This window comes from Polyodon spathula, chromosome 2 (assembly GCF_017654505.1).
Source record: "Polyodon spathula isolate WHYD16114869_AA chromosome 2, ASM1765450v1, whole genome shotgun sequence".
Lineage (NCBI taxonomy): Eukaryota > Metazoa > Chordata > Actinopteri > Acipenseriformes > Polyodontidae > Polyodon > Polyodon spathula.
In genome coordinates, this window is record NC_054535.1 from 97293684 (window position 1) to 97306772 (window position 13089).

General features: G+C 42.1%; 1 protein-coding gene across 1 annotated transcript in view; it reads right to left on the bottom strand.

Moving 5' to 3' along the window:
- The window catches only part of LOC121304662 (collagen and calcium-binding EGF domain-containing protein 1-like), an 89853-nt gene extending 77752 nt beyond the window's left edge, over nucleotides 1-12101 (bottom strand). The window contains exons 1-2 of the mRNA XM_041235931.1: nucleotides 11533-12101; nucleotides 11205-11285 (exon numbers count right to left, since the gene is read on the bottom strand). Of these exons, the coding sequence (XP_041091865.1) occupies nucleotides 11205-11285; nucleotides 11533-11642 (191 nt within the window). The 5' untranslated portion in view covers nucleotides 11643-12101. The remainder of the gene's footprint in view (nucleotides 1-11204; nucleotides 11286-11532) is intronic.
- Between the last annotated feature and the right edge of the window lie 988 nt (nucleotides 12102-13089).

Sequence of the window (13089 nt, forward strand, 5' to 3'; positions counted from 1 at the left end):
TACAAACTCGGTCACTTCGTGTTTTTGTGTGGGTGACAGTGTGTCTGGGACGTGCACCTCTGGAGCCCCTATTGGAGAAGTAGGGTAGGTTTCAATGGACACTAAGGCTTCTCTATCTTGCCATGCTTTCAATAAATTGACATGATATATTTGTTCCAACCTTCTGCGACCTGGTTGCCTTACTCTGTAATTTACTTCACCAACCCTTTCTATTACCTCATATGGGCCTTTCCACGTAGCTAGTAGTTTACATTCCACCGTGGGTACTAACACCAACACCCTATCACCTGGCTGGAAGATTCTTATAGTGGCTGACCTGTTATAAGTGAACCTTTGGCCTTTCTTAGGTGCTCTGTCACTATGGGAACTACTGCCGCTATCCTATCATGCATCTGTGTGATATGTTCAATTACACTTTTGAAGGGGGTGGCATCATGTTCGCAGGATTCCCGGGCAATGTCAAGGATTCCCCGAGGGTGCCTACCATACAATAATTCAAAAGGTGAAAACCCAAGTGATGTCTGTGGTACCTCACGTATGGCAAACATTAAATAAGGTAGCATAAAGTCCCAGTTTTAACCATCTTTGTCGATGGCTTTCCTGAGCATGGATTTGAGCGTCTTGTTGAATCTCTCAACAAGACTGTCCGTCTGAGGGTGGTATGCAGAGGTTCGTAAATGGTTAATTTTCAAAAGGCGACATAAGTTTGCCGTTACCCTGGACATAAAAGGGGTTCCCTGGTCAGTGAGTATTTCCTTTGGGAAGCCAACCCGGCTAAACATAAGCATAAGTTCCTTTGCAATGCCCTTGGACGCCATGGTCCGTAGCGGAACGGCTTCAGGATATCTCGTAGCATAATCAAGCACTACTAAAATGTATTGATGCCCCCTCGCAGACTTAGGTAGGGGTCCCACTAAATCCACTGCAATCCTTTCAAAAGGAATTTCTATTATAGGTAGGGGCACTAGGGGATTCCGAAAGGCTGGTTTGGGGGCAGTGTGTTGGCATTCAGGACATGAATTACAATGGTTAGTAATATCAGCATACACGCCTAGCCAGTAAAACCTCCGTAACACTCTCTCTCGAGTCTTTTCCATGCCTAGATGGCCCCCTAAAATATGACCATGAGCCAAGTCCAATACTGTACGTTTAAACCTGGTGGGTACCAACAACTGCTCTATCACGTCTACCCCCAACTTATCAACCCGATACAGTAAATCATTTTTCATCATGAAGTACGGAAAACCTACTGGCATGTTATCACTCTGAACAGGGTTCCCATTAATCATTTTTACGATTTCTCTGGCGTGATACAATGTGGGGTCTTGGACTTGTGCCGTTCCGAAGTTAGTGGGAAAAATCTCTAAATCAAGCAAGTCTAACTCTGGGTTTACAGACTCAGCTGGTTCAACCCGTTCGGTACTAGTACTAGGTCTGGGTTTCTCATTGGTTATACCATTTTCTAACTCTGGCTCTTGCCTGACCCTGGCTTGGGGATACTCCCTCACCACTTCCATTTGTAGATCATTATCCTCACCCAGTAAAACCTTCAGAAGTGATTCACCAGTAACCCCACCCTCTTTTACACCTGATGATGAGACTGAGGCAGCACACCCTTCACTTTGAGGGACAACTCCTCCCTCTATCGTTTGAATGGGTGGTTCCAAACTACCCAATTTCACACCTAACTTCGAGAAATTTGCGAAGTACCGGCCCAATAATACATCATATGGTAACGCTGACACAACAGCAACCTGGTAATCAAGTGTCCCCGCTTCTGTGTGTATGTTTACCATAGCAGTTGGGTACTGGCGTGTGTCCCCATGGATACACGTAATATTGATTCCCAGAGACTTATCCAACTTGGAGGTCGGCACTAGTTTCGCAGCAACCAGAGTGATCATGCTACCCGAATCAAGTAGAGCCATTACCTCAGTCCCATCAACCTTTACATTACACATATGTTTGTTTACTGGAGTCCCCCCCCACTGAAAAAGCAGTTATTACAGGACAGGAATACAGAACAGCATTGTCAGTATCAACTTTCCCCACATTACACTGCATAGGCTCTTCTTTGAGCGGACAGTAGGCAGCAATATGTCCCGGTTTATCACAGTTATAGCAAATGACTGGTCGTGGGGAAGAGTTATATCTCTGCCATTGTCCCGGACTTTCTGCTGATGTCTTTTTGTCAAATCCCCAGCCTCTTGTTTTTTTCACAGCCCTAGGCTGCTCAACGACCCCAATATGATTAGGAACAGTCTTACCCTGTCCACTGGTTCGCCAAGCCCTGGGGAACTGGGGTCTTCCGTCTGATTCCGCGGTAAGTGCTTCATTCTGGCCTACCCAGCGTCGGACTTCTCGGGGTAGACTGCGTTGGAAGTGGTCAAGTACTACTGTCTCCACAATACTCGCAGCGGTGTTGGTCTCTGGTTGTAGCCACTTCCAGGCGAGGTGGATCAGATCGAACATCTGGGTCCGGGGTGGTAATCCAGGTTGGTACATCCAAGTGTGGAGCCCTCATGGCTGGAGTAACACCGAGTCTGGTCAGAATCTAATTTTTCAATTTATCATAGTCATTGGATTCGATCAACTCTAGATCAAAATAAGCTTTCTGAGCGTCGCCCATCAAGTATGGTGAGAGCAACCCAGCCCATTGTGCTTTTGGCCATTATTCCCTTTCTGCGGTTCTTTCAAAGGTTGTCAAATATGCTTCCACATCATCTTGTTTGTTCATCTTCTGCAAATAATGGTTTGTCCGGATGGCGTTGGTCTCTGCAGGATGGGCTGTTCCCATGTTCTGAGCGAGGGTTTTCAGACTCTCCCTCATTTGTTTTTCAAGCTTCTCCTGATTTCCTCTCAGTAGTTGGTTGGTCTCTTGTTGAGCCTGCAGTGTCTCCTGGTGCATGCGCACTGTCTCCTGGTGCGCCACCTGCTGCGTCCTAGTTGCTTCAAGAAGAGCTTGCACAAGATCCTCCATTTTGTTCTTTCTTTATACTGGGGCTGCAGTTATGACGGCCCGCATTCTCCACCACATGTAACAAATACACTCAGCTGTAGTACATGTTTACTCCGTTCCCACTCCTCTTCTAGATCCACAGTAACCACAAGGCTGACAGTTTGATTTACCAGGGCGGTGCCTGGATTTTTGTTAGACAATCCAAAGCTTTAGGTGATACTTAACATAGGGTTCAAACACAGTTCAGGTTCTCATACAATCCAGGTTAATCCGCCAGAAGGGTGGTCAAAACAGTCCAAGTCATACACAGAAACTTTGTCTTCTTTATTTTCCCTTTTAGGTTAAATTAAACACTTATCAGCTCTCTCTCTCTCTCTCTCTCTCTCTCTCTCTCTCTCTCAAACACCTTGTACTCCTCTCACTTCCATGCTGTGACCCAGCCCTTTTATAGGTGGATGATTATGTCTAACCTGGTGCAGGTGTGGCTACCACACCCTGGGCACCTTGCATTATGGGATTTGTAGTGTGCTGTGGGTAGCCATTTTGTGACCTGTAGTCCTTTCCCCGCTGCCATTTTGTGATGGTAGAAAGTGCTGTCAAAACCTCAGCCCTGATGTATTTACCCTCTATAACCAGACCCTTTGCTTTATCACAATATATATATATATATATATATATATATATATATATAATATATTATATATATATATATATTAGTGTAGTGCAGTCATGCAGGGTTCTCGCCAGCTTTATTGAGTGTAACAGGCCGTTACGTTGTTACCTGGAAAAATGACTCTGTATTCAGGCCGTAACGTAATGGCCAAATAATAATAATAATCCTGTGAAACATTGTTGATTATTACTCTGTGAGAAATTGGTTTGCTTAAAATATTTGTTTCAGTTCTCAATACTCTTCAACAGGTTGGTTGTGACAGCATGTTCTTTAGTTTGGTGCTTGTAATCTATGCGACACGGAGATGAGATTGAACTTCACTGAAGCACATTCCCCCTTGTTGATGGATAAGACTAGATCCTGGGTGCGCCCCTGATACACAGCTCTGTAGCAACCAACACCGTTGCAGATCTTTACTAATATACCATAACAAGCTGGGTTAAATAAATAAATTGTTCAGATGAATAACAGTAATGTGCATTCCAAACACTTTTGAGATACTCAATCTTTTTTATTTCAAAGTCTTTAGAAAAAAATCCAAAGTTCCACAATTTTACAATAATCCTTTTGTATGACTTCAGTTTCCCATAGATTTTCATATAGTACACAGGTTTTAAAATATAAAATATGGGACACAGTATATGTACAGTTTTACTTGCGATAAGTGAAAAAAATGTTCATGTTGTATATTCCTTAACTATGGAACAACAGCGACAAACGGGTTTTCCGCTTATTCTTGCAAGCACACATGTGATCAAGTGAAAGTTACATCTTTTAATGGTGCAACAACCATACATATCGGAACACAACCAAAGAAAAACTCCACAATCAGATGATCACAGTAATGTTGATTATAATATTTAAAATGTGAGATGATGCATGTTATTAGTATTGCTTTTTTTGGTAATCAATAAGTAGCCTATATTATTTTAACTACAAATAATACAATACAGCTCACACGCAGAAACTACTACTGTACTATGCAGTAGACTATGATTGAAAAAAACGACAGTCGTGAATTAAAAAAAAAAAAATGTTTTAGAAAACCTAATATTTATGCTGTTTTTGAAAGAATAAAAACAGTACTAATTATATCCACATAACCGTAGGCCATTCTTAATGTTTTGAAAGGTAAAAACAGGTTTCTCAGTCAGGCAGAAATGATAACACTATGGCAAAAATCTACTTTCCCCTCCGTGGAATGGCGAACATGCGTTGCTAATGAGTACGTAATCCTATGACGCAGACTCTGCATCTACCTACTGACAACCATAGATATAGAATATTATCCTGACAACTACTTCCACAAAACAAACCATGTGCATGACTTGTCCTCCTTCACCTGAAGGGGGTTGCGAGGATCTCCATTTCTTTTACCATGTCGCCCCCGCCCCCACCCCTCCGCTCCTCCCACCACCACGCTGTGAAAACCCTGCCATGGGTTCAAAGACAGTACTAAATTAAACTGTTCTTAATTATTTTACGTCTTAACCTGGCTCATTAACTAGAACAACACTCTTTCCACTTGTGAGGAGTAAGTTCATTCCATGAGACACCTGTGGACTTGTCACAGTAAGTTCAGGTCTTAATACCCTATTTGAGTTCTAACCCATTGGGTATTAAAAATGACCTAACCGATTTTGTAAAGAAAAAAAGCATTGGTAAAAATATATATATATATATATATATATATATATCTATATATATATATATATATATATATATGACATCCCTCAGGGAGTGCAAACATTTTTTGTAATTTTGTAAAACGTAAAACCGTGGTTTGGGGATTTATCCCCTTAAAAAAATAAGAAATAAAATTAACACGTTATTTTAATTAAACATTTTGTTAAAAATAAATAATAAAAATAAAAAAATTTCAAGTTTCTTTAACTGTCTTGGACTCTTATGCTAAATGGAGCATTTTGCTTTGGGGTTCTAAGTTTTTTTTTTTTAACACACCTTTTCTTATCTTTCAAATAAAAATTAATTTGTATTATGCCCCAAGGGAAAACTTTATATTCTGGTTTGCATTTGACAGCATGCAGTGTCCATAGCTATTAAGCTTGATCAATCAATCAAAAAGAGCTGGTAATCTGTATGTCACAATATAGAATAGGTACACTACCGGTCAAAAGTTTTAGAACACCTCCATTTTTCCAGTTTTTAATGAAATTTACGCAGTTTAATGTCTCAATGTACTCTGAAATTAAAGCATAGAACAAATAAACAATGAGATAAAAAAGAAATCATGCATTCGTTTTGTTTAACAAAATTTTATTTAAATTTTAGACTCATCAAAGTAGCCACCTTTTGCAGATATAACAGCCGAACACGCTCTTGGCATTCTTTCTACAATGGAAATCAAATATTGTTTGGAAAGTTCTTCCCAACACTGTTGCAGAAGTTCCCACAAATGTGTTGCACTTGTAGGTTGCTTTGCTTTCACCCTTCTGTCCAGTTCATCCCAAACCAGCTCGATGGGGTTTAAGTCTGGAGACTGTGCTGGCCATTCCGTGATTTGAAGCCTACCGTCTTGTTCTTTTCTTCTAAGGTAGTTCTGACATAGCCTGGAGGTATGTTTTGGGTCATTATCTTGCTGTAGGATGAACCCCTGACCAACTAGACGTATACCAGAGGGTATTGCATGGCGCTGCAAAATGCTGTGGTAGCCGTTTTGGTTCAGGGTGCCACTCACTCTGTGCAAGTCGCCGACTCTGGATCCAGCAAAAGAGCCCCAGACCATCACACTTCCTCCTCCATGTTTGACAGTTGGTGTCACACACCGAGGAACCATCCTTTCGCCTACTCGACAGCGTACAAAAACCCTGCGTGATGAACTGAATATTTCAAATTTTGATTCATTGGTCCATAAGACCTTCTTCCAGTCTTCAGTAGTCAACTGGCGGTGCTTCATGGCCCAGGCAAGCCTCTTTTTCTTATTTTGCCATCTTAGCAATGGCTTTCTTACTGCCACTCGACCTGTCAAACCTGCAGCTCGAAGTCTTCTCTTCACAGTTGAAACTGAGACTTGCTTACTTTGACCAGTGTTAAGCTGTGCTTGAAGCTGTTGTCCTGTGAATCGCCTATCACGCAAGCTGTTGACTCTCAGAAACTTGTCTTCTGATTCTGTTGTGGCTTTGGGTCTGCCAGACCTATTCCTGTCATAGTTTCCTCCAGTTTCTAAGTACCTTTTGATGGTGTAAGAAACTGTACTCACTGACACCTTGGCTTTCTTCGCAATTTTGCTAAAGGAGAGACCTACACTTTTAAGGGTTGTAATGGTCTGTCTGTCTTCCTTTGTTCATTGCCTTTTTCTCACCATTATGACAGCAATATACTACTTCCTGCAGTACAATACTGTCCAAATAATGCTTGAGAGGGTGTAGTAACACAGTCTGTTCCAACACTGCTTTTATACATACAGACGGTTTGTAAGTAATCAAAAAAAGTTGGGACACCTGTAGGAATTGTTAGCATCAACTTTCAGGCTTAATTTACTTCCACTGCTGCAGAACAGCTGTAAGTTGTTAACCCATTACTTGTTCCCTGAAAAAGGCCTTTTTGTATAACTCTGAAATGTACATTATTTTTCAGTTTTTGATAACCTAAACTTTTTTTTTTAACCTCTGGCATTTTACCGCTTACCTTTGTACCATTTCAGGTTATTCACTGGACTTAAACTGCTTAAATGTCAATAAATACTGGAAAAATCGGGGTCTCCTAAAACTTTTGACCGGTAGTGTATTTCTTAGCATCTTTGAAATTTTCACTCAAAATACAGTAGTGTGAGCCTCTGAAGTGCAGCCATGTTTTCTGTATCGAACTCTACGTCCATGCTTGCACAATGTGAATAGCAGCACAAAAGAAACATGTCGCTTGTCAAATACAGACTTTAAACCCTAAAATGCCAGGCCTGTCAGACTTTACTTGGTGATGCTTAAGAAAACAGTAAGAAAACTCTTTTGGATAGCCTCCAAGCATTGAGTTCGATTAAGAAATGCAGAATGACTGCCAGTGGGGCATGTATTGCATTTGCCCTTATTTCCTCTGGTATATTTAAATATTTTTTTCTTCAGATTTTAATAGGAAATCCAGGACAGTGATTTATAAAGTTAGGTTACTTACCGTAACCCTGGTTCCCTGAAAGAGAATGCGACCACCACTACATTAGGTATGGGATATTCCTGCCCTTAGGGTAGGTATCGCTGAGCTCTCTATATCAGAGCTGCCGAAAAGCCCCTTCTTGGGATGACACACTCTGTCCTCCCCACCGAGGGAATAAAACCGTTACTCACAGGAAGATCCTCCTCTTTTTTCATCAAACCTGTGAGGACGACCGAAGCGACCGAAGTGGGTGGTGGTGGTTTTCTCTTTCAGGGAACCAGGGTTACGGTAAGTAACCTAACGTTCCCTTTCAATGTGAAGATGACCACCACTACATTAGGTATGGGATAACGTATACCAAAGCCAATGCTAGGGAGTAGGAACGGCAGCATATGAAAGATACACAACATCATCTAACCCAGAGGTTAGCGGTGTGAACTTACACCCTCAAGGACCCTTGTGCCTACAGAAGGCAAGGCAGGGTCTACCACATTAATACGGTAGAACCTGGAGAAAGTATGCGGCGTAGCCCAGCTAACCGCTGTGCAAATATCGGACATCGAGGCACCCTTGAAAAGGGCCCAAGATGTAGCCAACCCTCTAGTGGAGTGTGCAGCTACCCTATGCAGTCGAGACTGTGTCCACAATCCAGTGTAACAGACGCTGCTTAGAGAGGGGCTGTCCTAGGGTCTGTGTTCCGTGACAGATGAAGAGCTGGTCAGATTGACGCAGAGCTCTTATCCTATGTAAACAGCATTTTAATGCCCTTACTGGGAGAGGAAATTCAATCTCTCATCCTTCGTTGACACAAACAGGTCGATGAAAGGACTCCAGTTCCACAGACTGGTTAATGTGGAAGGCTGTAATCACCTTGGGGAGGAAAGCAGGGTTGGTCCGCAGTGACAACCTGCTGCCATCTTCCCAAATACGCATGCAGGAGCTGTGCACAGACAGCACCTGCAGCTCACTGACCTGCTCAGTGGAGCTGATAGCCAACAGGAAGGCTGTCTTCATAGACAGGTACTTCAGCTCTATGGAGTGTAAGGGCTCAAACGGGGCCTTCATGAGAGCCTCTAGTACAATATTAAGGCTCCATTTGGAGAGAACAGTCCTCCTAGGAGGACGTAATCGCTGAACGCCTTTAAGGAAACGGGTAGCCAAAAAATGCGTACCCGGAGACATAGAATCTATGGGGGCATGGCAAGCAGAGATAGCCGCTAAATACACCTTCAAGGTGGAAGGTGACCTTCCAGCATCGAGCAGTTCTTGCAGAAACTGCAAAATGACTAGCATAGGGCAAGAGATGGGGTCATGGTTCCCAGCCAGATACCAAGCTTGAAAATACTTCCACTTAAAGGTATACAAAGACCTAGTGGAGTCTGCAGTAGCGCTCTGCATCGTTCCCACAACCACACTTGATAGCTCTAGGGCTAGCCCTGAGGTCCCTATCAGGGGCCAGACCCATAGCTGGAACCTGCCCAGTTCCATGTGCCAAAGAGATCCTTTCGTCTGACTGAGGAGATCCAAACGGAGGGGAATCTCCCAGGGCTAGCCGTGCAACAGCTGGCACAGGGTCGAGAACCACATTCTCCTGGGCCACTTGGGAACCACTAGGAGAACTGATGCTTTCTCTAACCGGACTTTCTCGAGAAAAGCCAGGAGTGTAGTACCAGTTACTCACAGGAAGATCCTCCTCTTTTTCCCTCTCAAGACGGTAGTGTAGTACCAGTTTACGTGAACACCGTGCACTATGTACACCACGTGCACCGTGTATGCTGAGCCCTGTGCACAATGAGTACCCTGTTTACACTGGCTACTGTGCAGCACTGTGAGCTATACGCTACGTTGAGCAGTGCCTACGCAACTAGCGCAACATGCACCACGTGCAATGCTTGCACTGTGCGTCCCAGGCACCGTGCGTACCATGGTACCATACACCACGTGAACTGTGTACCGTGTTATAGTCCTAGAGTAGTAGAGGTATCAGCACGTGTGCACACGTGCACTGTGTGAAACGAGCACCGCGCACACCGAGTAGTGAGGGCAGCTTGTCGTGCACTACCGCTGAGGCGCCTATACTAAGCACATGTGCCCCGAGATAATATATATATATCAAGGGCTATGCGTGCGCCATGGTACCGCAGCACCAGGGAGGTGGTTACGCAATGTGCCTACCCTAACCGCATGGTCAACACACACACCTGGTCAGCGTGTACCGGGGGGGACAAGGGGCCGAAGCCGCAGTGGGAGAGTTTAAGCAGACATAAAACATGGTAGAAAGATAATAAAGAGAGAGAGAGTACACTGTTTGTTTAAAAGGCTCGACTCATCGAGGTGGCAGGGTCTACTCGACAGAGGGAATGCGGCAAGGTCTAGCCCCGTGGAGGAGAGCACGGCTAGGAGGGTCACTCGACAGCAGGGATACAGCAAGGCTTAGCCCCGTAGAGGACAAGTGTACTTTCAGGAAGAAAAGACAATCATTCGCGGATGACTGCACAGGCAGTAGCTCATTATATGACTGACAGATAAAAGAGAGTGGCCTACCACGCAAGTGGGGAGGCAGCTGAAAGTCAGAAAGGCAATAAAGGATTCAATCTTTTTTAAGTCATTAATTCCAGGAAAGCGGCAAGCTGGATTTCAGCATGAATGCAAGGGAAATACAACTGACTCGAGAAGCTCTTTTCTATCAACACACTCAGCTCAACACAGAGGTCTTAACATACCATCTTGAGATGGAAAAAGAGGAGGATCTTCCTGTGAGTGACGGTTTTATTTCCTCGGTGGGCGGGACCGAGTGCGTCATCCAAGGAAGGGGCCTTTCGGCAGCTCTGATATAGACAGCTCAGCAATACGTACCCAAAAGGCAGGAATATCCCACACCTAATGTAGTGGTGGTCGTCTTTGAATTGAAAGGGAACTGACTACCAGTTTCTGTGACTGGTAAGACTGGTATGATAGTCATTGTGTGCATGGACAATAAATGCTCACTTGCGAGTCGAAATGCATTTATCTATCTTAACCTTACATTTTGAATCCTTACAAAAGACAGTATCTGCCATACTGTATACACAGTATATGAAGCCATAGCCTTGCCTCCTTATTTCTGATTTGGTCGCCTGTTTCAAGGTCATCAAGAATGCCCATGTGCACCATTCTATGCAACTCAGATGTCCAGAGTTCTAATAATAATAGATGCGTTTGTATAGCCCGAAATATCATTACAGCATGATAATACTTACTAGTACAGCTAGCGAATGCCATAGCAGTACCTGAAACACCCCCTGGCACAGCGACCTGCAAATCTCACCAAGGCATTAGTAAATCAATAAAATGACTGCTGTATTTTAAACACAGAAAAATATGAGACAAAGCATTTTCTAAATAAAACAAAACTTACAACAAATGGTCCATGCATCAATAAAACAAGATTAAAACAGTAGCACTGAATATCCAAGAGAGACCTACCTAAAGCACGTTGTCAGTTCCCCAGTGGGTTTTAAGCAAGGATACTTAGTTGTGGCAACTTTATTTTCTGAACAGACCTCTCTGTACGAAAATAAACAGATTATTTAAATTTACTCAGGGTTTCAAATTAGATTTAAGAACGTGTCTACGGTTAGTAATTAAAAGCCTTCTTTAAAACACACACACACACACAATTACAATTATTTAAGTAACAGTATTTTATAAACCATTTGTTCAATAGTCATTATTAAGAAAATATGAAGTAAACGTTTAGGCTGTAAATTTACCATAAGTAATACACATAAAGAAGGTCATTCTACATACTGACCTGTCGTCAGTGTCGTTAAATTGTTCTCTGTAGGTCCATGATAATCCGCAAAACGACAATGTTAAAACCAGTATGACTCCTACACTAATCCGAAGATTTGTGTAACACATTTTCCACAGGTAAAGTAGAACAGAAGTAATCCACACCGCGCAGCAGTTGTAAAAATGTGTGTCCCTCAAGTAGTAATTTTAAATAAGGCAGCTGGGTGTTCTAGGAATGAGTGAGTGGCTCCGAGATGCAGCTGTTCAGTGTCTCTCACTTTTTATTGCTCGTGAAGACGGTCCACATTAAATGCTCTTTCTTTCTTTCTTTCTTCCTCTCTCTCTCACATGAGGTACTTCTAGTCGTTCCTCTGTTAGCCAGAGAGCTGCCTTGTTTGGTTTAGATAAACTTTTTTTTTTTTTCATTGCAAGGGGTGTGTTCATATGGGAGGCACTGTGATGTTAACAATAGCCCAAAAGATCAGTACCAGCGGGTCCGTTCCAAATTACTTCCGATTCAAGATGTTTCTTTCCTTATTTGTTATCGTGTTAACTTTGAGTCACTTAAGTGCTGATTCATTTGTGACACTTAATGGCAAAATAATGGCCACAAATGAATATGCATTAAAATAGAATTTAATTTGAATGCACTTGAATATATCGTCTGAATACTTGGTTTTCCAGTTATTGTCTAATCCATTTTCTGCTTGTGCACATAACTTTAAAATGAGCACAGCTACATAATCAATTCATGTGGGACAGTGCAGGAATAACACCAATTCCTTTGGAATGCATATAACTTTGCAGCCATTATTTGATTTTTTACTGGTACTAAGGCAGCTGATTTTAGCAGTTTCTACTATCTACATACAACATATGTTTGATATAACAACTAATTTCCCTTTCTGTACATTTAAGATCAGTCAAATATAAATGTGTGTCTTTCTTCAGCCCTGATGTTAAATGAATGGTAGCAGCTATTTTGAGGTGTAGTGGCAGTGGTACCCATAAAGGCTGCTGCCAGTAGATTGACTACTGGCTATAATCTCCTGGTTCTACTTATTTTAAAGTTTAACTGATTAACTGATTCCTATAAAAAAACTATATATGTTTTACAGTTTCACTTGCTGTTATGAGAACATTTGTTTCACGCGGTTTACAACACTATTAAAAATATCAAACCTTGACCAAAGCCTAATCTGGAACAATTTATTTTTGAGTTAAACATACAGTTTCAGTAAAATGATTGTTTGGGATACTTTGAACAAAGTAAATTAAATAAAAATCCTGCTTATACAGTAGAGTATGTCAACGTTGCACACTGTACCTATTGATGTCAATTTAGTGATGTAAACATACACTACAATGTTTAAAACTATAAACTATCTGTCCATTAATCCTATTGCAAGCTGCATGTTTAGGTAAAAGTCAATTTTAAATTCTCCCCTTTCTTTGAATGTATGTGCAAAGAATCCCAGATTATATACAGTATATGTATTAATCATTTCTAAATATCTGTCACAAGTTCAAACTGAATTTGGGTCAAGCAAATTCTGACACAATAGCCTGATGAGGA